This window comes from Pantherophis guttatus, chromosome 17, assembly GCF_059756535.1.
Source record: "Pantherophis guttatus breed Tessera chromosome 17, ASM5975653v1, whole genome shotgun sequence".
Classification (NCBI taxonomy): domain Eukaryota; kingdom Metazoa; phylum Chordata; class Lepidosauria; order Squamata; family Colubridae; genus Pantherophis; species Pantherophis guttatus.
Window position 1 is genome coordinate 3,631,340 of NC_142079.1, and position 22,778 is coordinate 3,654,117.

The window sequence follows — 22,778 nt, forward strand, 5'->3', positions numbered from 1 at the left end:
GCCATTAATAATTAGTCACCAGAAGGAATAATAATCCCCACCCCATTTTGCCCTCCTCTTCCACCAGAAGGAAGAGGAGGAGGATGGGGATCGAAGTCAGGAGGGATGCTGGAGTTGGTTGCACCTGTGAAGGCAGAGGTGGACAGTAAGGCCTGGTCCCCCTCCTGCGAGGGGGATCCATCCATCACGGGGGTGGGGTGGGGGGATGGACTCCCAGTCCCATCATCCCTGACCAGGGGACAGATTGGGGAGCATGGCGGCTGTTCTGGAGGGGGAAATGGGGGTTTGTTTGGGGTGTCTTGGAAAGGGGGTTACCAGCCCTGTGGACTGGTCCAGGAAGGAAAGTTATGGGTTGGGGAGTCGGATGGGCTGATGGGGGCTGGAGTTGAGAAGCGTTGGGGGGGGGCGGTCCTATCAGGATAGGTAGCTAAGCTCTGAAGAGAAACCCCTAAAACTTTTAAGAGGGGCTCATGCCCTGACTGGAGCAGACAGGATTGCTCCTTTCCAGCCCAGGCAAATGCACATTTGCTTAAAAGTCCCAATTTTAGGCAGGAAGCAGGGATGCCACATCTGCTGTTGTGTCTCTGTAGAAATTAGTAAGTAAAGAACAGATGTAATTTTGCCTCTCCAAGACTGGTTGCAGCCAGATTTGGGATCTGCCCTCCTTCATCTCTAGGGCAGGAAACTGAGTCTCTCTGCCATCTTTACTTTCTTTCTCCCACACGATGCCTTTCAGCTTTCTGTTTTATCCCCCCAAGTTTGAGCTTTCTGTTTTTGTTTTCCTAGCTGGTCCTAACTCCCAGCCAGTATTCCCTACCATTAAATCATCCTTGAGCTCAGCGGTGGTTAATTCAGAGTAACTCCCATCTTCCACTTCCTCACTTCCATTCATCATGCAGATTAGGCTACCTGGAAAAGGGTGTGGGGAAAATTCGTCCTCCTTTGTCTCTCACTGTAATCTGGGCTGCGGATTATTATGATTTAAGGGATTGGAACAGGTTTGTTAAAGCACCTCTCCCCAAGTTGCATGCGGGGGAAATTAATGCCGCGGAGTTGGAACAAAAGTCAAACTCCTAAAGTAGAGGCCTTCAAACTTGGCAGCTTTAAGACGTGGAGACTTCAAGTCTCAAAATTCTCCAGCTACCTTTGCTGGCTGGAGAATTCTGGGAGTTGAAGTCCACACGTCTTAAAGCTGCCAAGTTTGAAGGCCTCTGTCCTAAAGTCTTACTGACCACAAATGACCAGTATCAGCACATTGGCTATTAAATACTGTGATAATGACAGGTAGTCCTCGAATTATGACAACAATTGAGCCCAGAATGTATGTTGCGTTTGTTGAGTTTTGCTCCATTTTACGATTGTCCTTGCCACATTTGTTAAGGGAATGACTGCGGCTGTTAAATTAGTCACGCGGTTGTTAAGTGAATCTGGCTTGCCCGTTGACTTTGCTTTGCCAGGTGGTCACAAAAGGGGATCACAGGACTCTGTGACGGTCATAAAGACAAGTCAGTTTGCAAGCCTCTGGATTTTGATCACGTGACCACAGGGATGCTGCGACGGTCAGAAGTGTGAAAAAACGGCCATTAGTCACTTTTTTTCAAGGCCGTTGTGACTTACGAATTATGCCCGTTTTTCACAGATAATGATCATTGCAACATCCCCATGGTCACATGATCAAAAATTCAGATGCTTGTAAACTGACTCTTATTTATGACGGTTGAAGTGTCCTGGGGCTCATGTGATCCTCTTTTGCGACTTTCCAACAAGCAAAGTCAGTGGGGAAAGCCAGATTCACTTAACGACAGCTGTAGCAAGAAAATGGGACAAAACTCAACTTACGTTTCACTTAGCAAGGGAAACGTTGGGCTCCATTGTGGTCGTAAGTCAAGGACTACCTGTACTACAGCCATGCAGGCTCAGGGGGAGAAATTCCCTGAGGGAGACTTAATGCTTTGCTGACGATTTTTGAAGTTGTGGAGTGCAGTTAACAGCATGCCGGGCAGAGAGAGAGGACTGAGTTTAGAAGACAGCTGATATTTTATTCAATTTATTCTGGCCTTCAATTGGTTCTTCAGCAATGTCTTAAAAGTGGGGTGGTAGTTTGGGTTTCGTGGTATCGTGCCTTTTAATGGCGAAATACTTCCGATTTTGGTTACCTCTGATGCTTCCACCTCGTACGTTCTGTGCTGTAGTCTTCTCTTGCCTCTCCGCCTAATTGTCTCTTTATTGTTCAAAAACAGTCCCTTTAAAATGAAATCCTTGCTTGGGGCCTGCAAGGCAGGATGAGTTTTGCAACTTAAGTCCAAATAAAATGAGCTACGTCTGGAATTGGCCTTTCAGCTAACAATGGGCAGTTCTTGGAAATGCCCTTTCTTATAAGAAATTCTCCAGGCTTTTCCGAGCTGCTTCCTTTCAGCTGACCGGAAGTATTTGCAGATGCCTTAAATACTCAGTTCAGATTCCCGATCATCCCTGTTCTCGGTGCAGGCTGCTGAATTTTAATTGTCACTTGCTATTTCTTTAGGTTACTCCTTAAAAAAATCCAGAATGGGAAATTTGTAGAGGTTTGAAAACAGCGGAGAGGTTCCAGAATTATCCGAGAAGGGGAAGTTAATTGGTTGAGAAGGGAGAGGCTGGAAAAAAAAACGTGGCTAACAGTTGGAAAAAACAGCAGGAGAAGTAACGCTGTTTTGGGGTTTGGAGGTCCGAAGTTACCATGGACCTCAAAGTTTTGCAGGGTTTCAGGGGACCGAGTGTTACTCAGTTTACGGAAAGCTTGGGCTAGCAAAGTGCTGTGTCATTTCATGTGGCAGAAAGCAAAATATCTCCTGGTGCCATATTGAGTTGTGCATTGCAATTATATAACTGCAGAGGTGTTAAAAGGGGGAGGGAGGGAGGCAGAAAAAGAGCTAAGACGAATTCAAAAGGGATCCTTTTTTTTCTTTTTTGTTCAAGGGCAAAATTGCAGGTTGCTATTATGCTTATGGGACTGTGTAATGAGGTAAGAGGAAGTAAGGCGCTTTCCTCCTTTGATTTTTTTTCTCCCAAATAAATTATACAGCTCGTTAAAGAGCTATTCCAGCTGGTTCTCATGTGATCTGTCATGCTCATGTCGAAGCATTCAAAAAAAAAAGAAAGAAAGAAAAAACAATCTTACTAGGTTTTGGATTTTTGCAGGAACCTGTTTCACTCCGAATTAAACTGTTGGCACCTTTACTTTATTTTATGACTTCCTTCAAGTGATTTTTTTTCGGGTCACAGATCTTTTCCCAGTTCTGCAGTAGGAATTGTTTTTGGGAAAGTCTAAAAACCGGAAAACAGCCGTTCCCCTGTTATATATATATATATATATATATATATATATAAATAAATATTTGACAAAAATGCTTTGCAGTTTGCTGGTTATTATGTCAAGTTGTACTAGGAAGAATGTAGTTCTTTGTCACCCAGAGTCACCTTGTAGAGGAAATGAGTGGCATAAACATTTAATAAATAAAATAAACAGTTGGGCTTCTAAAACATACTAGTTAGGCTGAAGGGTGTTTGGTTAGTTTGTGGATCATACCATGCTTCCCTGAAAATAAGACCAGGTCTTATATTAATTTTTGCTCCAAAAAACGCATGAGGGCTTATTTCTGGTTAGGTCTTATTTTTGGGGAAATACGGTACTAATGCTGGCAATCTTAATTGGGGCTTATTTTGGGGGGGGTAGGGCTTATATTACGAGCATCCTGAAAAATCATGCTAGGGCTTATTTTCCAGTTGGGTCTTATTTTCGGGAAAACGGTAGCTTTGTAGGAATTATTGCTTTAACATGGTATGAACCATCTATATATCCTATGGTATAGAGCTGTGTTTCTCAACGCTGGTAAAATTATGTGGCCTTCAATTCCCAGAATTCCCCAGCCAGACATGGTTGACTGCGGCATGCTGGGAATTGAAGTCCACACTTCTTAATGTTCCTAAGGTTGAGAAACATGAATGTGAAGCTTAAAATGTTGGACTAGGAACATCTGTTCCTTCTTAGCCATATCACTGAGTGACTTTCTCTTTCAGCCCAGCCTGTTTCACCAGATTGTTGGAGGTTTTTTTGGGGAGGAGGGGGGAAAGTGGGAGAAGAGACTACTGTGTGTGTCGCCTTGAGCTCTTGAACAAAAAGTATATAAATCCATCAGGCCTAATGATTAACGGGAGGCCGTAAAGCATAATGGGGAACTTAGTCCACGCTGGGGTTTTTGCGTTGTGCGAGCCCAGACACTCTGCCATTTAGATTTGACGTTGCCTATTTAGCATGTCAGACATGCCACAGACAAGCTTATTACTCCAAATGACTGACAGAAGTAGGCTAATGAAACAGTTTTAAATTAAAATGATATTTAAGGAATGTCAGCCTCGATAGAATGTAAATATTTCCGAAAACGCTTCTGGGTGTCAGCTGTGCTACAATGCCGCAATCTTTGAAGGAGGGACGGTGCAAGAAAAGAACAGCATCCTGGAGAGGAAGAGGAAGTTCTGGTGACATTATTGGAGAGGACAAGACCAATTTTCCTTCCCCTCCCCTTTTCTGGGGAGATTTAAAAATGGGAAGGGAAGGCCTCTGGGAGGCCTAGTTTATCTATTGTGCTCCTTAAAAGATCCCAAACTCCTTAGTAGAGATGTTCTCAACGTACAGCCATTTATTTAATGACCGTTCAAAGTTACGATGGCAAAAAGTAACTTACCAATGTTTTTTTTCATGCTTAACGACCGTTGCAACAACCCCCCGGTCACATGATCAAAATATCAGCCTCTTGGCAACTGACTCCTATTTCTGACGGTCGTAGTGTCCCGAGCTCATGCGATCCAACTTTTGCAACCTTCCGAGAAGCAAAGTCAAGAGGGAAGCCGGATTCGTTTAACAAACCGTGCTGCTAACTTGACAGCTGCAGGGATTCGCTTAACACGGAAGGTTGTAAAACGGGGCAAAACTCACCTAACAAATGTTATTTGGGGATGGCTCAGTTGCGGTCCTAACTCGAGGACTACCTGCATGGTTTGAAACGTGCAGCTGTAAATCGGCCAAAATGGAGGTATCAGGGGTTCTGCTAGTTGCCCATCTTATGTGTGCCATCTTCCTTGGCATTCCTGACACGGGAGTGAAGGGGGGGAAAAAATGAAATACCGTATTTTTCGGACTATAAGATGCATTTTATTTGTCTCCCAAAAGGGGGCAAAAATGTCTGTGCGTCTTATAGACTGAATATTGCTGAAGCCCCGCCTACCCGCAGGGCAATTTTTTGGCCTCTGCATGTCCCGCTTTTGGGCCTTTTTCTGGCCATTTTTGAGGCTTTTTTTGCTTCCGTTTTTTCAGAAAAAGTGGGCTGAAAAAAGCCTCAAAAGCAGGCCAAAAAAGCCTCAAAAACAGCCCCAAAAAGCCTCGAAAAGGGGCCAAAAAAGCCCCCAAAATGGGCCGGAAAAAGCCCCCAAAAAAGACTGGAAAAGGCCTGAAAAAAGGGAGGCCAAAACCTTTTTTTGTTGTTGTTTTCCTCTTCTAAATTTAGGTGCATCTTATAGTCTGAATAATACAGGAATTCTGGCATTACCTCTGCTTAGGTCATACTCGACTTCTTCCTGCCCTCAGAGAGAGAGATGCTGAGGTCCCCCCCCCCCCCCAGGTTAGGTTTCTGAGGCCTTTTTCAATTGAACAAACTCCCTTTCAGTGTGTTTGCACAAACCCAGAAGATGTTCCTTCAGAACCCTAAATACGGACACCAACATTGCTGGTGGAGAAAATGACGCTTTATTTCTTTCTTTCTTGGCTTCTGTGCGTGTTTATTCTCCGAAATGCTGTCCAGTGTTTGGGAGTTTGTCTTCACTCCCTTTCCAACCAGGTCTAAGGCCGTCTCAGGACCTGGGATGCCATTTGATGTACAAGCCACCTTCCTACCTTGTTATGTCACATATTTTACGTTTGCTACGGCTGCAAATGGTTCCCAGGGGGCGAGTTGGGTTGCAGTGTCTTATTTATTTTCATTCCGTTCAGCGCCGTGATTTGTTTTAAAAACGTGTCTTGTTTTGGTCTGGGAAGACACACTTAGTTAATTTTAAAAAAAAATTGCCTATTAGGTTATATCCAAAAATAATTATTAAGCGGTGATGTTCCTAAAAAGTGATTTAGAACGTGAGGACAGCTCTCTGAGGAAATATAAAGGAAACACCAGCGGAAAAGAAGGGCATTTGAGTCAGAATAAATATTTCTACACGTTCCTGTGTTAGTGCCACACACACACACACACACACACACACACACACACACACACACACACACACACACCAGTCTTGCTCATAAAGCTAGTAGCAGTTCCTATCTCTTTGTCGAAGCTGTGATCAACTTGCCTTAACTAATTTATGCTCACATTCCAATCTTGGAGCCTGTGGTGCAGAGGTGGGTTTCAGCAGGTTCTGACCAGTTCTGGAGAACCGGTAGCGGAAATTTTGAGTAGTTCGGAGAACCGGTAGTAAAAATTCTGACTGGCCTCGCCCCCCATCTATTCTCTGCCTCCTGAGTCCCAGCTGATCAAGAGGAAATGGGGATTTTGCAGTATCCTTCCCCTGGATTGGGGAGGGAATGGAGGTTTTACAGTATCCTTCCCCTGCCACGCCCACCAAGCCATGCCACACCCACACAACCGGTCGTAAAAATTTTTGAAACCCACCATTGCTGTGGTAGTGGTTTGTGTGTGTATGTTTGTGTAAAACCAAGTTTTGCAAACCGCTTCTGATAAGGTTGAGAAATCCAAGAATCATTTGTTGCTCTTGGAAGGCAGCAGTTGAAGCGCCTTCAATTCTTCCCTATTTCCCAACATTTTCCTGAGCTTGGAAAGCAGCGAGAACCAACCTTTTAATATTTTTCAGTCCCCTTTGACTACCTGTTAACAACTCTCTTACTTTCATAGAAGTGCGTACATCTCCAGCCTTAACTGTACACGATATCAATTATAAGGATTAAGTCTGGGATTTTTAGGTAACGTGCCTCCACTTTAGTGCATCAAGCCAGTTGGCTGGTGGGCACTATATATTAATCCATACCCCCTACCACAACGCTGGGCTCCTGCAGCACGCAACAACACAGAGTCAAAAACCAATCAATTCTCATTACGGCTTTCCTTGTCATATGAATCCATACTTAATTGCTACCTGTCAGCTTTCCATTATCAGCGTTGGCACGTCGTGCCAGGATGACAGTTATTTCCAAAATATTAATAAACATTGTTATTTCCTTGAGGGGAAAAAAAAATCTTTTTTTTTAACTTACAGTATTTAAATGCCATTCTACAATCTTACATAGTGCAATCTGCCTAAGCTGGATAAATTTGAGATTTAAGCTTTTGATGTTTCACCTACATTTGGCCTGGTATTTTGTTTTAAGGCAATTACAGTTAACACTTTTACCTAGGCTGAAACGCCTGTGGGGTGGTTTTGTCGTTCAGCGCGGTATTAAACCCAGCCATGATGCGTGAGTGTGTGAATCAGGCTATCACAGTGCGCCATTGTGTGGGGTTTATTTGGGTGAAATTATGTCCATTGGGTCAGAGAGAGCAAAACAGCTGAGTCAGCAAAGCTCCGTATTAATAGAAATTCCTTGATAGGCAACGAACATTGTGAATTGAATAGGCCGTCATTCTTTCTTCTAATTCCGTGGAATGGCATCCCCTGTTAAAGCTAATCCTTTGGAGAAGGCTTTTTCGTAAGATTATTCCAGGGATTGGTGGGTTTTTGAGACTTTCCCCCCAATTTTCTTTTTAAAAAAAAATAAAAATAAAATAACAACGTTTAGTTGTGTCTAGGGATTTGATTATCCAGGGCTTTGAATGCTTGGGAAATGCCTGGTGTCCCAAATCCTTCTTCCTTGCCTTTGCTCATATTTGCTTGGACATACAGTATTGCTCACTCTTCTTATTCGAGAAATGGTATTAAAAAATAAATAAATATCTTAATGTATGTACCTCATTTGTCGTAACTTCCTGCCTGTCCTTTCAAAACAGTGTGAAACTAGTTTTGTGTTTATTTCTTACGATGTTTCTCTCCCAGGTTTTTAGTTTTTCCACTGGAGAAAATGGAAGTTCTTTTCATTTATTTTTCCCCTTCTCAAACATAAATTCTTCTTACCCGATGTATCTCTTGTACTGTTTTCCTATTGGTAGCATATTTCTCCTCTTATTCTGCCCCTTTAATCAACATTGTAGTTGGGAATCTAAGTTCCACAGGACGAGACGTCAGCACAGGTCGTCCTCGACTTACGACCACAAGTTGAGCCCAACATTTCCGTTGCAAAGCAAAAACCGTTGTTAAGTGAATTTTGCCCCCAATTTTACCACCTTTCTGACCACCGTTGCTAAGTGAATCACTGCAGTTGTTAGGTTAATGACACAGTTGTTAAGTGAATCTGGCTTTCCCCATTGACTTGGCATGTCAGAAGGCCGCAAAATTGATCGTCTGGACCGTCAAAAATATGAGTCAGTGGCCAAAGCGTCTGAATTTTGATCAGGTGACCACTGGGAGAGCAGCGACAGTCGTAAAGTGTGGAAAACGGTCACAAGTCACTTTTTTTCAGTGCTGTAACTTCAGACGGTCGTAAGTGGAGAACTACCTGTACATGATGTTCTTTTCGGGGGGGTGGGTGGGTTGGTAAGAGTCAAAATATTGGCAAGAGCTTCTTGATTGTATAGCAGGATGAATGTTGGAAGGTAAGACTTATTAATAACAAGATTGTCTGGTTTTAATGTGATTCTTCCATAGTAGAGGATGTTCTCTAGCTATTAGGATGGTAATAAATCAGTGCTGACATCAGTTTGCAACTGGTAGAAAATTAATGTCATATAATAAAAAGCAAACCTTTGCAAACAGTATGCTTTTGGTAGGGAGTTCTATCCGTCATTGGATTCCAGGATCTGCTAATAGAGGTGGCTATGGATGAGTCAACTACTATATTTCTTTATAGACTGACAAGGTGCAAAATTAAGCAGGAAGCTGCCAGTTCAGCTTTTAAAAAGTTGTTGTTTTTGTAGAACACTAATTATAATTTCCTATGAAATACAACGTATTAGACTATAACTAGACCACTTCTAGTGCGTGACTGGCTTACGGCATCCTTTTGAACTATGATTATTTACCCAAATGCATAAAATTTAACTTGAATTGTTTGGAGTAGAGATGATGTCCACTATTATCTTTGGTCTGAGAATGGAATGGAATAGGAATAGGAATAGGAATAGGAATAGGAATAGAAATAATAGAAATAGAAATAGAATTAATTAGAATTAGGAATAGAATAGAGTGGAATGGAATGGAATAATGGAATGGAATGGAATGGAATGGAATGGAATAGAATAGAATTCTTTTATTGGCCAAGTGTGATTGGACACACAAGGAATTTGTCTTTGGTGCATATGCTGTCAGTATACATAAAAGAAAAAATACGTTCATCAAGAATCATAAGGTACAACACTTAATGATAGTCATAGGGTACAAATAAGCAATCAAATCATATTAGGAAACAGTCAATATAAATTGTAAGGATACAAGCAACAAAGTTACAGTCATACAGTCATAAGTGGAAGGAGATGGGTGGTGGGAACGATGAGAAGATTAATAGTAATGCAGACTTAGTAAATAGTTTGACTGTGTTGAGGGAATTATTTGTTTAGCAGAGTGATGGCGTTCGGGAAAAAAACTGTTCTTGTGTCCAGTTGTTCTGGAATAAAGTCCATTGCATGCCATCTTCTACTTAAAAGAGCACACACGGGGGAAAATCCAGATATTCTGCTTCCGTCTTCACTGTTCAACAATCCCAGTGACAAGAATTTGCTGTGAACGGGGGAACATGAAATTGTGGCTGGGTATTTAGCGTGATCAAATTAGGTTCTTTTGTCTATAAGCAGTGAACCTTTCTACTTTATGAGACAAGCTCTCACAGGAAGATAATGCACTTCTCAGATGGAAAAGAATTTTGCTCCTGCCGCTCTTCGTATTTAATTTTTTGCTAAGTAAACATTTAAAAAAAAAAAAAAATTCTCACAATGTGCATTCCTGTAGGATTGGGTTTGTGCATTCTGCCTGAAACGCCCAGTAGTGCAGAGTAATTCAACTTTTGCTTCGACTTGGATTTTTTTCTGTCTCGCATTTGAACGTTCTGGGCTGCCTCCTCGTGTTGCTTCCCGGCTCCTTGTTTTATGACTTAAGAAATCTGAGACAGGTAGTCCTCGACTTACAACAGTTCATTTAGTGACCATTCAAAGTTACAACGGCACTGAAAAAAGTGCCATTTCTTCTGGTTGCTTGCCGCGCAACCAAAATAAGTTGAGGAGGCGAGGGGGAATAAGTTGAGGAGGAGGGGAAATGCGGTACCACCCAAAACGTTAGAAATGTACAGTCCAGCCACTTCTCCATACCGTCATTTCGCCCCCTATTTGCAGAGAAGAAAAGCAAGCTATCCTGTAAAACTAGAAAGGCAGAGAATTGAAATCGATGGTTTCTCTTGCAGCTGGTGAGAAGTTCAATAGATAAGATGTCTGTCCTTTTCATATCGATCCTGCAGATCGACACCTTCATCAAGAAATACATTTGAAATACCGTTTCTTGCTCCGAAACTCTGGCTGAACTCAGGGGGAAAAGAAACCCTCACCCGTCGATCAAATGAATGAATGCCTTTTGTTTGTTTTGTTAATTAAATTTCTGACTCTTAATTTTCAAGCTGTCCTTCCACATTTTTCTGAAATGACTGCTGAGTCTGGTTTGAATAATTACCGCGGATTGATTCAGTGGCACGCACATGCCACTGAATCACATTACATCAAATACAGGCCCATGGACTTATGTAAGGATTTTGGACAGTTTCATCCGTTTTTTTTTTTTGCTGAATGCTGTGTCTTTTCTTGATATCTCAATATCGCATTTCCTGGTTCAGTTAGGCCTGTCTCAAGCTATCAGAGACCCACCTGTGTCCATCGATTGCTCAAGATCCAAGATATATATATATATATATGTGTGTGTGTGTGTGTGTGTGTGTGTGTGTGTGTGTGTGTGTATTCTCAATGGAGATGTTATTTATTTTTTTCTGATGTTTTCTGGTGAGCTTGTCTTTTCTTCTCTGTTGTCAACCCCATGGACTAGTTTTGAGCTTGGCGATATATAAGTGTGGTATATACTCAGTAGAAAAATCTCTGTTGACGTTTAGGATCACAGATTGGATTAGGGAAAGATGTCGGCAAGATGCTTCCGTATTGTTTCCAAGAAAGTTTCATAGGACCCTGTCGGTCAGTGAATTCCAGCTGGCGGGCTCCAGGGAAAGAGCTTTTTTCTGGCTCCTGCCCTCTGGTGGTGACACCCCCTCCTTTGAGATCCGCCCCCACCCTTTTTGGCCTTCCCAAAAAGACGTAACAGGATGTGTTATTCTGGAGGGGGTTCATGAACCAAGGAAACATTCCATCTCTCCCCCCACCACTTGCCCCATTCATCTTGCTCCCTTCTTCCCCCTCTTGATTTTTTTATTTTATTTTATTTTATTTTTATTTGATTTATATGCCGTCCTTCTCCGGAGACTCAGGGCGGCTTACAATGAGGTTAAGCAATAGCCTTCATCCTTTTGTATATTTATACAAAGTCAGCTTATTGCCCCCACAAACTGGGTCCTCATTTGATGAATTTTAACCCCAAATTTCTTGTTATTTATTGTTCTAATGTCGTGTATTGGTTTCCATTTAGCTGGCCAGACTCCACCTAGAATAAAGGGGTTAAATAGAATAGAAAGAATTCTTTATTGGCCAAGTGTGATTGGACACAGAAGGAATTTGTCTTTGATGCCTATGCTTTCAGTGTACATAAGGAGAATAAAATACATTCATCGAGAATAAAAAGATACAACACTTAGTGATAGTCAAGGTTACTAATAAGCTATCAAATCGTACTAGGAAACAAATAAAACAATATAAATTGAAAGATACAAGTGACATGGTTATAGTCATAAGTGGGAAGAGAGAGATACTAGTAAGGAAGAGAAGAAGAAGAGTAATACATTCTTAGTAAATTATTTGACAGTGTTGTGGGAATTAGTTGTTAAGCAGAGTGATGGCATTCGGGGAAAAACTGTCCTTGTGTCTACTTGTTCTGGTGTGCAGTGCCCTGTAGCGTCTTTTTGAGGGTAGAAGTTGGAACAATTTAAAAGAAAAAAAAACAGTTTTATTGATTGTAAGCCACCGAGAATCGCCTCCAGGGGAGATGGGAGGCAATGAATGAATGAATGAAATAGATAGCATGACCATTTGGCCCCTAGGATAATGAATTCAACTCAGAGATTTTACTTTTAACTTTACCCAGGTTAAACTTACTCAGATCAGAGTATGGCCCTTTAAATTCCCATGCCCATCCTTCTGAGGTGGATTAAAGCTCTACATTTGTCCTAAAGAGCCCACCTGGCATAATTTTAGGGCGTTATAAAATACCCAAGGTTAGAAGGGAAAGGCTTATTTTACCTTGGTGTTTACTTTATTGTGCAGCACCAGGCATTGTATTTTCTTCCTAATGGAACTTGAGAAGTGACGCCATCCTCAGTTTTGGGAAGAGCCCTCTTAACCCATTAAATTGCTGCTCACTTGCGCCCAGTGTTTGATCTGAAGGCTGGAAATTACAGAGGGCAGAGTGAAAATAGCTGGTGTACCTCTTCAAGGTTTTCGTTTGGGAAATTGCTGGAGACCGGGTGAATCCCTTTCCTGTTGATAGAAACCAGGGCAATAATATTTGCCTGTGTTTTCTTCCTCAAAAGAGGAGCTGCCCTTAATTGTGTGGTGACAAGTGTGCATTTTGGAGCACTTGCAGGCAAAGCATATCAGTAGCGCTTTTAATAATATGGATAATATGGGTTCACTTAAAAAAGAAGATAATTAAATATTGTGCGACAAGAAAAGGAAAAGTTACCAGTGGAAGCTTTGCATGTATTCCCAAATTCCTGCATTATCGTATTTGTGTGTTTGTTTATTTAATTTCTATGCCAGCTATCTCACCTAAGTGACTCTGGGCAGTTTGCAACGCTATCATAAAGCCCTTTAAATACATGAATAAAGGTAACAGGTAATCCTCAACTTCTGAGTCCAAAATTTTGGTTGCTAAGTGAGACAGCGGCTAAATGTTCCTCAAGTCAGCCTTGAGGAACAAACGATAAACTTTTAGAGTTAAAGCGTTTCTCTTCGTTCAAGTACGAATGGCTTTTTTTTTTTTTTTTTTTTTTTTGGAGCTCCATCAGATTTATTGACTTTATCGCAGAGTTTCTATTTTTGAAATTAGAGAGTTCTTCAAACAAAAACATTGTCTGCTACTTCGATCGTAATCTGAGAAATCTGTTCTTTGGACTTTGTGTGGTCCTGAAGGCTACGGCCATGGATGGGAAAAGAGATTGCTGAAATATCTTTACGTACCTCTCTGTTTGATGGCATTTTAGGAATATCGGGTTTTTCACAATGGGGTTAAGTTCTCCCTGAGAAGCAACACAAAGTTGACTCGACTGATCTCAACAAAGCTAAATAGGACCAGAATTGTGTGTGTGTGTGTGTGTGTGTGTACGCTGGGTGATTTCCCCAGAAATCCCATCATTGTAGTTAAAATTGGAAGTGGGGAAGAAACATCTCAAAAGAAGACAAGAGAAACTCATTTCCATACAGGTAGTATGTCCTCGAATTACGACCACAATGAAGCCCAAAATTTCCATCGCTAAGCAAGACAGCCATTACGTGAGTTTTTCATGGTTTTCTTGCCACAGTCGTTAAGCGAATCACTGCAGTTAAGTCAGTAACATGGTCGTTAAGTGAATCCAGCTTCCCGATTGGACTTCGCTTGTCAGAAATTCACAAAAGGGGGAACACCGCAACCGTCATAAGTACATGCCAGTTGCCAAGCGTGCAAACTTCGATCATGTGACCAGGAGCACAGCTGCAACAGTTGTCATTGTTTAAAATGGCGCCACTTTGGTCATCACTGTCGTTATGTCAAACGATCATGAAATAACTGGTTTTAATGGCGGCGAATATCTGTAGCTCAAGTATAGGATGAGAATGAAGGTTTATTCTCCGAGCGTGTGGGTTGGTTTCCGAATTTTTCCTTACCTGGCTGGGTAACGTCTTCAGCGGAGTTTAGGGGAGGTCGGTGTCCTCCTGTGGTTTTAATGCTTTTTAAGTCCAGGATTACCGGTATTTTTGCTCAGAAAACCATATTAATCGGCCCATGAAACCAAGTCAACGCTTCACTTGTAGGAATTTCTTTAAATTCTGATAGTAGCGGCACATTTCAAGATGCCAGCATGAATCAGCTAACTCACCCTGAAACGGTTACATAAATTTGTTTACAGGTAGTCCTCAACTTTACGACCCCAATTTTGAGCCCAACATTTATGTCGCTAAGCGAGAAATTTGTGGAGTGAGTTTTTACCCCATTTTGCGACTTTCCTTGCCACGTTTGTCAAGTGAATCACTGCGGCTGTTAAATTAGTCACACCCTGGTTGTGAAGTGAGCCTGGCTTCCCCGTGGACTTGGCTGGTCAGACGGTCGCGAAAGTGGATCACGTGACCCACTGGACACTGCGACCGTCGTAAGCAGGAATCGGTGATCAAGCGTCCGACTGTAAATCACATGACCATGGGGATGCTACAACAGTTGTAAGTGTGTAGATTGCTCATAAATCCCTGGCGGTGTAACTTTGAACGGTCACTAAATGAACTGTCGTAAATTGAGGACTATTTGTATAAGATACACTAGGATTTGGAAGAGGAAAGGAGAAGTTGGTGAGAACTTATTGCTTTAGACCAGGTTTTAGTGGATTATGCATGTATGATGTATAATCCACTATATGTATACATGTATATGAGCCAGGGTGGCGCAGTGGTTAGAGTGCAGTACTGCAGGCTACTTCTGCTGACTGCCGGCTGCCTGCAATTTGGGCAGTTCAAATCCCACCAGGCTCAAAGTTGACTCAGCCTTCTGTCCTTCCGAGGTGGGTAAAATGGGGACCCAGATTATTGGGGGGGCAAGAGGCTGACTCTGTAAACCGCTTAGAGAGGGGCTATAAAACACTGAAGCGGTATATAAGTCTAAGGGCTATTGCTGTTACTACCCTGTTTCCCTGAAAATAATAAGACCTCCCTGAAAATAAGGCCAAACGCTTATTTCGGGGTTCAAAAAAAAATATAAGACAGGGTCTTATTTTGGGGAAAACACGGTATATATGTATACATGCACACTAGTTCAGGCTAGCCCCTTCTCATTTTTATGATTTCTGCATTTCTGTTCCTCAAGAACTGAGACATAAATTTGAATGCCTGTGTCCCGGATGTTTATTAATAGGCCAAAAAAAAAAACCCTTATCAGAATCAGAGCAGGAGGGCACATGTTTTAACTTGCGTTATCACATGCTTCTGTTTGCTTGAGATACAGCCTAAGAGGTTGAGGCCGGCTTGATCTGCTACTCCGGGTTTGTTTACTCAGAAGTAAAGCCAGCGTGCCGGGCGGCTTTTGGCCAGATCGGCCGGCCTGGAGCTGGCATTTTTAAAAGGGAAGCTGGAATCCCTGTTTGTTATCTGTAAGCAGATCATATCTGCAAAGGCTGGTTTCCAAATCTGGAAAGGAAGGGTAGGCAGAGAAGAAACGCCATAAAAAGGACCAGATCTGGAAAGATAATTTGACTATCCAGCCTGTCGTTTCATTGAGCAGACATTAGGACGGATAGCTTTACATCTCTTATTTCCATTTGATGCCTCTGTAAATGAAAGTCTTCCACAATCCTTATTATATTCACTCGTAATAATCAAGTGCGATAATCTGTCATTTAAACGTAACAGAGTCGGGCAACCATCCCTTCATTTCCTGTCCATGTGAAGCTTTTATCTGTTTTTATTTTCATTTTTTGCTTATCCTCATTTTTCCGGGGGAGGAGGAAATTGGATTTTGTAAGGGAGAGATGTAGGTTAGGGTTGACTTGTAAAAGCCAGAAAACGTATTGGCAGGCTCCCAGGAAAGATTTGACGGGAATGTAAGCATTGCCTCCTGACCTTGTCTCTGTCCTAGACCGTGTCTGGTCTCCCTTTCTTGTTTTTAGCAAAAAAAAAAGGAAGGAAAAAACCCTCACGTTTTTAGGATGTTTAATTTTGAGTTGAACGCTTTAATTGTTCTGGATTGGTTTCTGCATTATCTGAGATCACTGGATTCAGAGCTAATATTTGAAAGTTTGCCAACTTAACATTTCTTGGACTTGGCTCATTTGTAACCGCTTGGCACATAGCAAGAACATTTCAGTCAAGAAATGAGGGTCTCAGGGCATTGTCTGACCCAGAGATCTTAGCTTGTTGGGGAGCAACAAACCAGGAGATCCTGGTTTGATTTAGATACCAGCCCTGGCTTCCCCCTCATTAACCGCTTGTCAGAAGCGCCCAAGGATGGTTGCAAATGAGAATTCCCACGACCCTGGGATGCTGCATCCGTTGTAAATACATGCCAATGCCAAGAACCTGAACTTCGAATGCCGTCACTACGGGGCTGCCGCAACAGTCATAAGTGCAAGAACTGGTCATAAGTCACTTCTTTTCAGTGCCGTTGTAACTTGGAACCGCAGTTAATGGTTGTAAGATGAGGATTACCTGTATTATTGACCAAGATTAGGAGAATAAGTTAGAAGTAGTCCTTTCATTTTGCTGCTTAAATGTTGTTTTAGGATGAAACTTATTCACAAGCAATCATTTTGCAGTTTAATTACAGAATACTCTTTTGTCCTTTCAGCTTTCACTGTGAAATACCTGACAATCGTGAATCGCACCTGAAATTTATCAAAGGGGTTTATTGTTAATCGGTAAGTTTAGAGATCCTTAATGCCCAGCAGAGTTATCTTTTTCCAGAATTGCGGGGTTTTTTTTTTTTTTTTTAAATCTAATTATTTTGCATCATTTTGTAGCCAGTCGCTTATCTTGTTTAACTTTCTAGGTATTTATTTATTTTTAATTGTTTGATTCTGCCTGTAGACTATAGCGGAAGTGTGCTTGAGAGGGCACAATACTTTTTTTTATAATTATTTTCTTTAACCTTTTAAATATTTGTGCCGAATGATTTGATGGTAGATAGCAATAGCACTTCGACTTCTATACCGCTTCACGGTGCCTTACAAATTTTACAGATGTCGGAAGGATGGAAGGCTGCGTCATGGCCATCATATTTTGTTTGCTGCTATATGTAGATTTCATACATCCTCCTTTTCTCCCAGCACTTACTTATCCACAAATTGTGTGATCAGGAAAGCCACAATCTGGACCAGTTTTTTCTTTTGCTCTTTAACCAAACCAGTTTTGTGTGCAGCCTTCATTTCATTAAGTCCTTAATTAGGAAAGATCCATATAGACTATGCATATCAATCTCTCTCTCTCTCTCTCTCCTTCCATCCTGCCTCTTAGTCAGCACCCACCTGAAGTTCTCCCTTGTCTTGAATTTTTTATCCTGCCTTTATTATTTTTATACTCCTCCCTCCTCCTGTTTTCCCCACAAGAACAACCCTGTGAGGCGAGCTGGGCTGGGAGGGAGGGAGGGAGGGAATGGCCCTCATGTCTAAGGCAAGACTAGAACTCACAGTCTCCTGGTGATTGGCCCAAAGTCGCCCAGCTGGCTTTCATGCCTAGTTAGCCAGGACAGTCCAAGATGCTGATAGTTGTGGTCATTGTATTTGTGATGCAACTTAGAATGTCACTGGGGGAAGATTGGCTTTGCACTTCTGTCATTCTTTCCCTTGTCCTAGCCAGAACCATAGCAGAAATGGCTGTAATAGATACTTGACCTTCCCTGGTTTTTAAAACCCTATTTTCCTTGCATTTGGGACTCTATCGATATCAGAATATCTTCTCTAGGACTTATTCACTGAATGCTCAGCTTCTCAAAAAGTGGTTCGCGTATCATACAAAGCCATGTTTTGTTTAATAACCTACAGTTGGATAAGTTAACATGACCTACAAAAACGTGATTTGCAAATGGCTGTGGCGGATCCACATGGGGCACTAACCCAAAATCCAACAAGCTACCTTACAGTTTACCATCTTCAGGAAATCAGACCAGAAACCTCAAAAAAAAAAAAAAAAAAGGAATGTTACTGGAACTAATCCGTTTACTGGAATCTTAAGAACATTTCTTAAGCTTGAAATATATAAATGATGACCAACCTGTAAAATGATTGGCTTAGGGTTGACTTTGCTTTCCGATGCCATATTGAACAACAGTATCCATGATTCCCAGTTGTGGCTTTGCTGACTTGTAGTTAAGATTCAGCAGTACTAGACATCACTGGATCTCTACACCCACCTTAGAATTGAAGTATCAGCAACATTAAAATTCAATTGAACATTACGGTAGCTGGATTTAATTAGGAAATGAATTACCCAGAATGCAAGGAGCTGTTTTAGGTGTGCCCAGCAAATGAAATGCATTTTCTTTTTAGTTTTAGTCTTTGAACAGCAGACTCCTAAATTGCATGGCATTTGAACACCAGAAAGGTTTAAAAAGGAATTAATTTGTAGCAGAGGAAACAGTTGAGAAACAAGTCAGATTTGTGGTTGATTATATTATCATGATTAAAGGTATTATGCAAGTCATTTTTTTCAGAACAGGTTCATTGAGTCAGATTCAAATTTGAACCCTAGTGTCTTTTAGAATTTTGACATTTTTATTTAGATTATAGGTTAATTTTAAGAATGTTTTACGCCTTTTGTTATACATAGCCACTTTTGAGTTGAAATGTAGTCTGTGAATATTTTAAGCAAAACATAATGCAATTAGTAATGCCTCTTCCTAAATTTTATCATGTAGAATTCTACATACATCCTTTTGGTCTGTGGGGTGACTCTAATATTTCCGATATTGTAATATTTATTTGCAATTAATAAATGCACTGCTCTCGCATCCACTTTCTAATTTTTGTCTTCCAGATCTTTCCATGATATATAGCGCTGCAGAACTGGAAAGCAAGGGTGAGGACCTTGCCTTGCAGCTAGGCTCTGTCATGGTACGTGCCCAGATCCTTCAAGCTTGAGCAAAAGAAAAGAGAGCTGAAGAAAAGAAAGGAATGCTAAAGATGGCAACCCTTAGGTGTTTACAGCACTCTTACAAAGTTTGATTGTGATAAACCACTATTTCTCAACCTTGGTAAACTTGAAGCTGGGTGGATTTCAACTCCCAGGATTCCCCAGCCGGTTTTGCTGGCTGGGGAATTCTGGGAGTTGAAATCTACCCAGTTTCAAATTGCTACGGTGGAGAAACTATGCTAAAGGGTTATAACTCCTTCAGAAGACCGTTTTGATACTAGCAAAAATCAGTTCGCTTCACTCAGTTCTGTTGAGGACATCATATAGAAATTCAGGTTCTAATGAAAGAAGCGAGTTGAGGATTTAAGTTAAATCATTGCTATCCCTGGAAGCCTCATCCAAATGAAGCTGCTTCCCCTCTTTTTTTGTTTTACCTGGACAGACAGAAAGACAGTTCTGTGTGCTTCCGAACCCTTGTTTCCAATGGACAGAGAAAAGCAACAACAGGTGTTCAGTACAACGAGAGATGCTTCCAGAATTTCTGGTAGAAAAATAAATTACATCATTAGTGCAGCTAAAACAGTGGACTTGACTGGGTTCACATATTACACTAAGTTTGTGGTTTAACCATTGCTTGTTGAGGAAACCACCACTAGTTGGGTATCTCATGCTAAGGCTTAACTGTGAATGAGTGTAGAAGATTTTAGAGCAGGGGTGTCCAACCTAGGCAACTTTAAGACTTCCCAGAATTCCCCAGCCAGCCTCTCTCCATCCCTGGAGGTTTTTAGGAAGAGGTTGGACAACCATTTGTCCAGAATGGTATAGAGTCTCCTGCTTGAGCAGAAGATTGGACTAGAAGACCTCCAAAGTTCCTTCTAACCTTAATATATGTTAAGGTTAATATGTTAAGGTTAATAATAATATGTTCTATGCACTAAAAGGTTTGTTAGAGGAAGAGAGTTTCAGAATGTGGTGACTAAGAATGACTCTTCGTGATCATTCAGTTAGGAGAAAAAAATGTGACTAGCATGTACGAGTGTATTGACATGAACAGAATCGTCGGCTTGACTTATAAAATTAAATCCTTCTCAGGATGAAGAGACTCATCACAGCCTTGAATGCATCCAAGCTAATCAGATCTTCCCCAGGAAGCAGCTGATCCGGGAGGATGAAAATCTCCAGGTCTTCACTTGATTCTCCTTTGATCTTGCAGTGGGATCCAGGGGCTGTGTGGGATTGAGGTCTAGATCAGACAGCAGAACTTTTGAGGTGCTTGGTTTGCTTTCAACCTAGAAGATAAATGTTTTGGATTGAAGCGGTGAGTTTGGTTGCAAAAATTCTAGGTATAGACAATCCTTGACTTAGCACTGGTTCCTTAGCGACATTCAAGGCTACGCCTGAAAAACAGAGGACTTACAACCGGGATTCAAAGATCCGACGGTCAGGCCCTTCCACCATCAGGTCACTGAACGTCACGAATGAAGGCGAAGATACGTGTCCCAGGATAATGTTGCAGGATCCAATCTGGGTGGGGCACCGAGACCAAAGGTTTTGTCTTCCGAGCTTGCGAGAATACAAGCGAGCGGTCAGACGAGGAGACCCAAACTCATTGGTAGCCTCCCATTGCCATGAACAAGGACACACTTTCAATTTTGCACCTTACTAAGATTGTTGGCTGAGCAGGTACAAAAACAGCCAGGGAAATGATTGAAGCCTGGGAAACGGTTCCTTTGTCAGTTAACGGGCGGGGGGGGGGCTGAATTACCAATAGGTTATCAGATACTTTGGAGCCGAGGGCTTGGCGGCACAAGGAAACGACAGCCGATCGCCAGCCCTCAACTCACCAATCGGCCAATAGGAAGGCACCACATAAACACAACTCCCAGAACAGCCCAAATCACCTATTCCAGTAGAGAGAAATTCCCTGAAGCTGAAGCCTCCAGCATGAGTCCGAAACCTTGAAAGAGTAAATCTCTCGTCCCGGCGACCGACCCAAATTTGATCTTGCATCATTATCCTGGGAAACGTATATTGGTCTTCCTTCGCCAATCGTGTGTTCTTTCAAGGGGTGTGCATTTCTGAAGTAGATGCCACCTGTAAAGGAAATGAATCTTTCTGCTGTCTCTGCAGGTCCCATTTCTCGAACTTCACGGGGAGAGCACGGAGTATGTCGGCCGAGCGGACGATGCCGTCATTGCCCTGTCCAACTACAGGCTTCACATCAAATTTAAGGAATCCGTGGTGAACGTAAGTTGTCTCTTTTCTGAAGTGGAAATTTAGTGGTGAGGGAAGCAGGAGCTGCACCGGTGGGACTTCAGTTCGAAACCGAAAATATCTGAAAAGCCAGCGTGGTGTAATATTTTGGGTGACATCGCTCATTGGTGGCATTTCAATTCCTTGCCCGTCAACTCTCGTGCCGCCTGGTTGTGGGTGCCAGTGCAGAGAGGCGTGTGGAATTTTAAAGCGATCTCACGGGTTCTTGTTCAAAACAGGTGATTGACAGCAAGGAGAGCATCATTGCCGTACTTTATTATTTTAATCCTCCTGCATATTCTGCTGCGAGAACTTGCGAGTTTCCTCATCAGCTGGCAAGTTAGAACACCTCTCATCCTTGCAGCTGCGCAGCCGCAAGAGTTTGTTCTTCTTCCTCTCCCATCACGAAGCTCTGAGTCATCTCAAAGCAATGACAGGGAGAAGAAATATAGTGGAATTAGAATTTATCCTGATTGGTAACTCGGCCCAGGCCTTGACGCATACCAATTCTCCAACTTTGTTATTAGAGCCGTTGGAATATTGTAAGCAGGCTGTGAAGTTCTGCCGTGCAATGCTGAAAAATCTCAGGAAGGGTACAAAACATGGAGAATCTATCTTCCTTTATAGCAATAGCCCTTAGACGTATATGCCGCTTCACAGTGCTTTCCGGCCCTCTCTAAGCGGTTTACAGAGTCAGCCTCTTGTCCCCCAATAATCTGGGTCCTCATTTTACCCACCTGGGAAGGACGGGAGGCTGAGTCCACCTTGAGCCAGTCAGGATCCTACTTAGAGCCCTCCTCTTCCCTCCTCACCTGCAGCACCCCCAGCTGATGTGTCATTTTTGTGCTGCTTGGCCTGTTCCCAGAGAATGTCCTAAACAGCATCAATATCCTTATTTTATTTTTTCAGAATGCATATTCTGTGGATGTGAGACTCTGAAGCCTTTTAGGGAATAAAACAGATGTTGGAGATTGGTTCTTTGTAGCAGGTCTGACAGCCATTTTATTAACCTGTTTCAAATTAGACTTTCTTTTTTTAAAAAAAGTGGGGGGGACGTTTCAAGCAGGGCCGAGATCCTGGCAGATGCCAGACAGAGCTTTGTAGGGATTTTTGGTAGCCTCAGCTGCCATGCTTGGAGCCTTTGATCTGCTGAAACAAAATAATTGCATTCATTCATTTTAGATTTTTATTTTAGATTTTTTAAATCCTGTTTTTTATTATTTTTTATAAATAAGACGGAGAAAATATCTCATACTTCTTCCACCTCCTACTTATATCTACAACAATAACCAGGGGTGGGATTCAGAAATTTTAGCAACCGGTTCTCTGCCTGGTTGCTGGGTGGGCGTGGCCATGGTGGGTGTGGCCTATTTAGCTTCCTGCTGAATTCGGAGTGGGGGGGGCGTCTTTGCCCTCACCAGACTCCGGATGCCCTTCGGAGGCCAGAAACGG

General features: G+C 42.1%; 1 protein-coding gene across 21 annotated transcripts in view; it reads left to right on the top strand.

Annotated features, from left to right (window-relative positions):
* Positions 1–22,778, top strand: part of MTMR3 (myotubularin related protein 3) — a 64,488-nt gene that overhangs the window by 14,692 nt on the left and 27,018 nt on the right. For 18 of the 21 annotated variants that reach the window (XM_034426125.3, XM_087880475.1, XM_087880479.1 and 15 more), the window contains 4 exons: positions 16,795–16,864; positions 18,978–19,054; positions 20,166–20,255; positions 21,204–21,320. In XM_034426125.3, the coding sequence (XP_034282016.3) occupies positions 18,986–19,054; positions 20,166–20,255; positions 21,204–21,320 (276 nt within the window). In that variant the 5' untranslated portion in view covers positions 16,795–16,864; positions 18,978–18,985. Of the gene's footprint in view, positions 1–16,794; positions 16,865–18,977; positions 19,138–20,165; positions 20,256–21,203; positions 21,321–22,778 lie in introns of all 21 variants that reach the window. The other 3 variants (XM_087880481.1, XM_087880482.1, XM_087880483.1) reach the window with 1 other exon arrangement.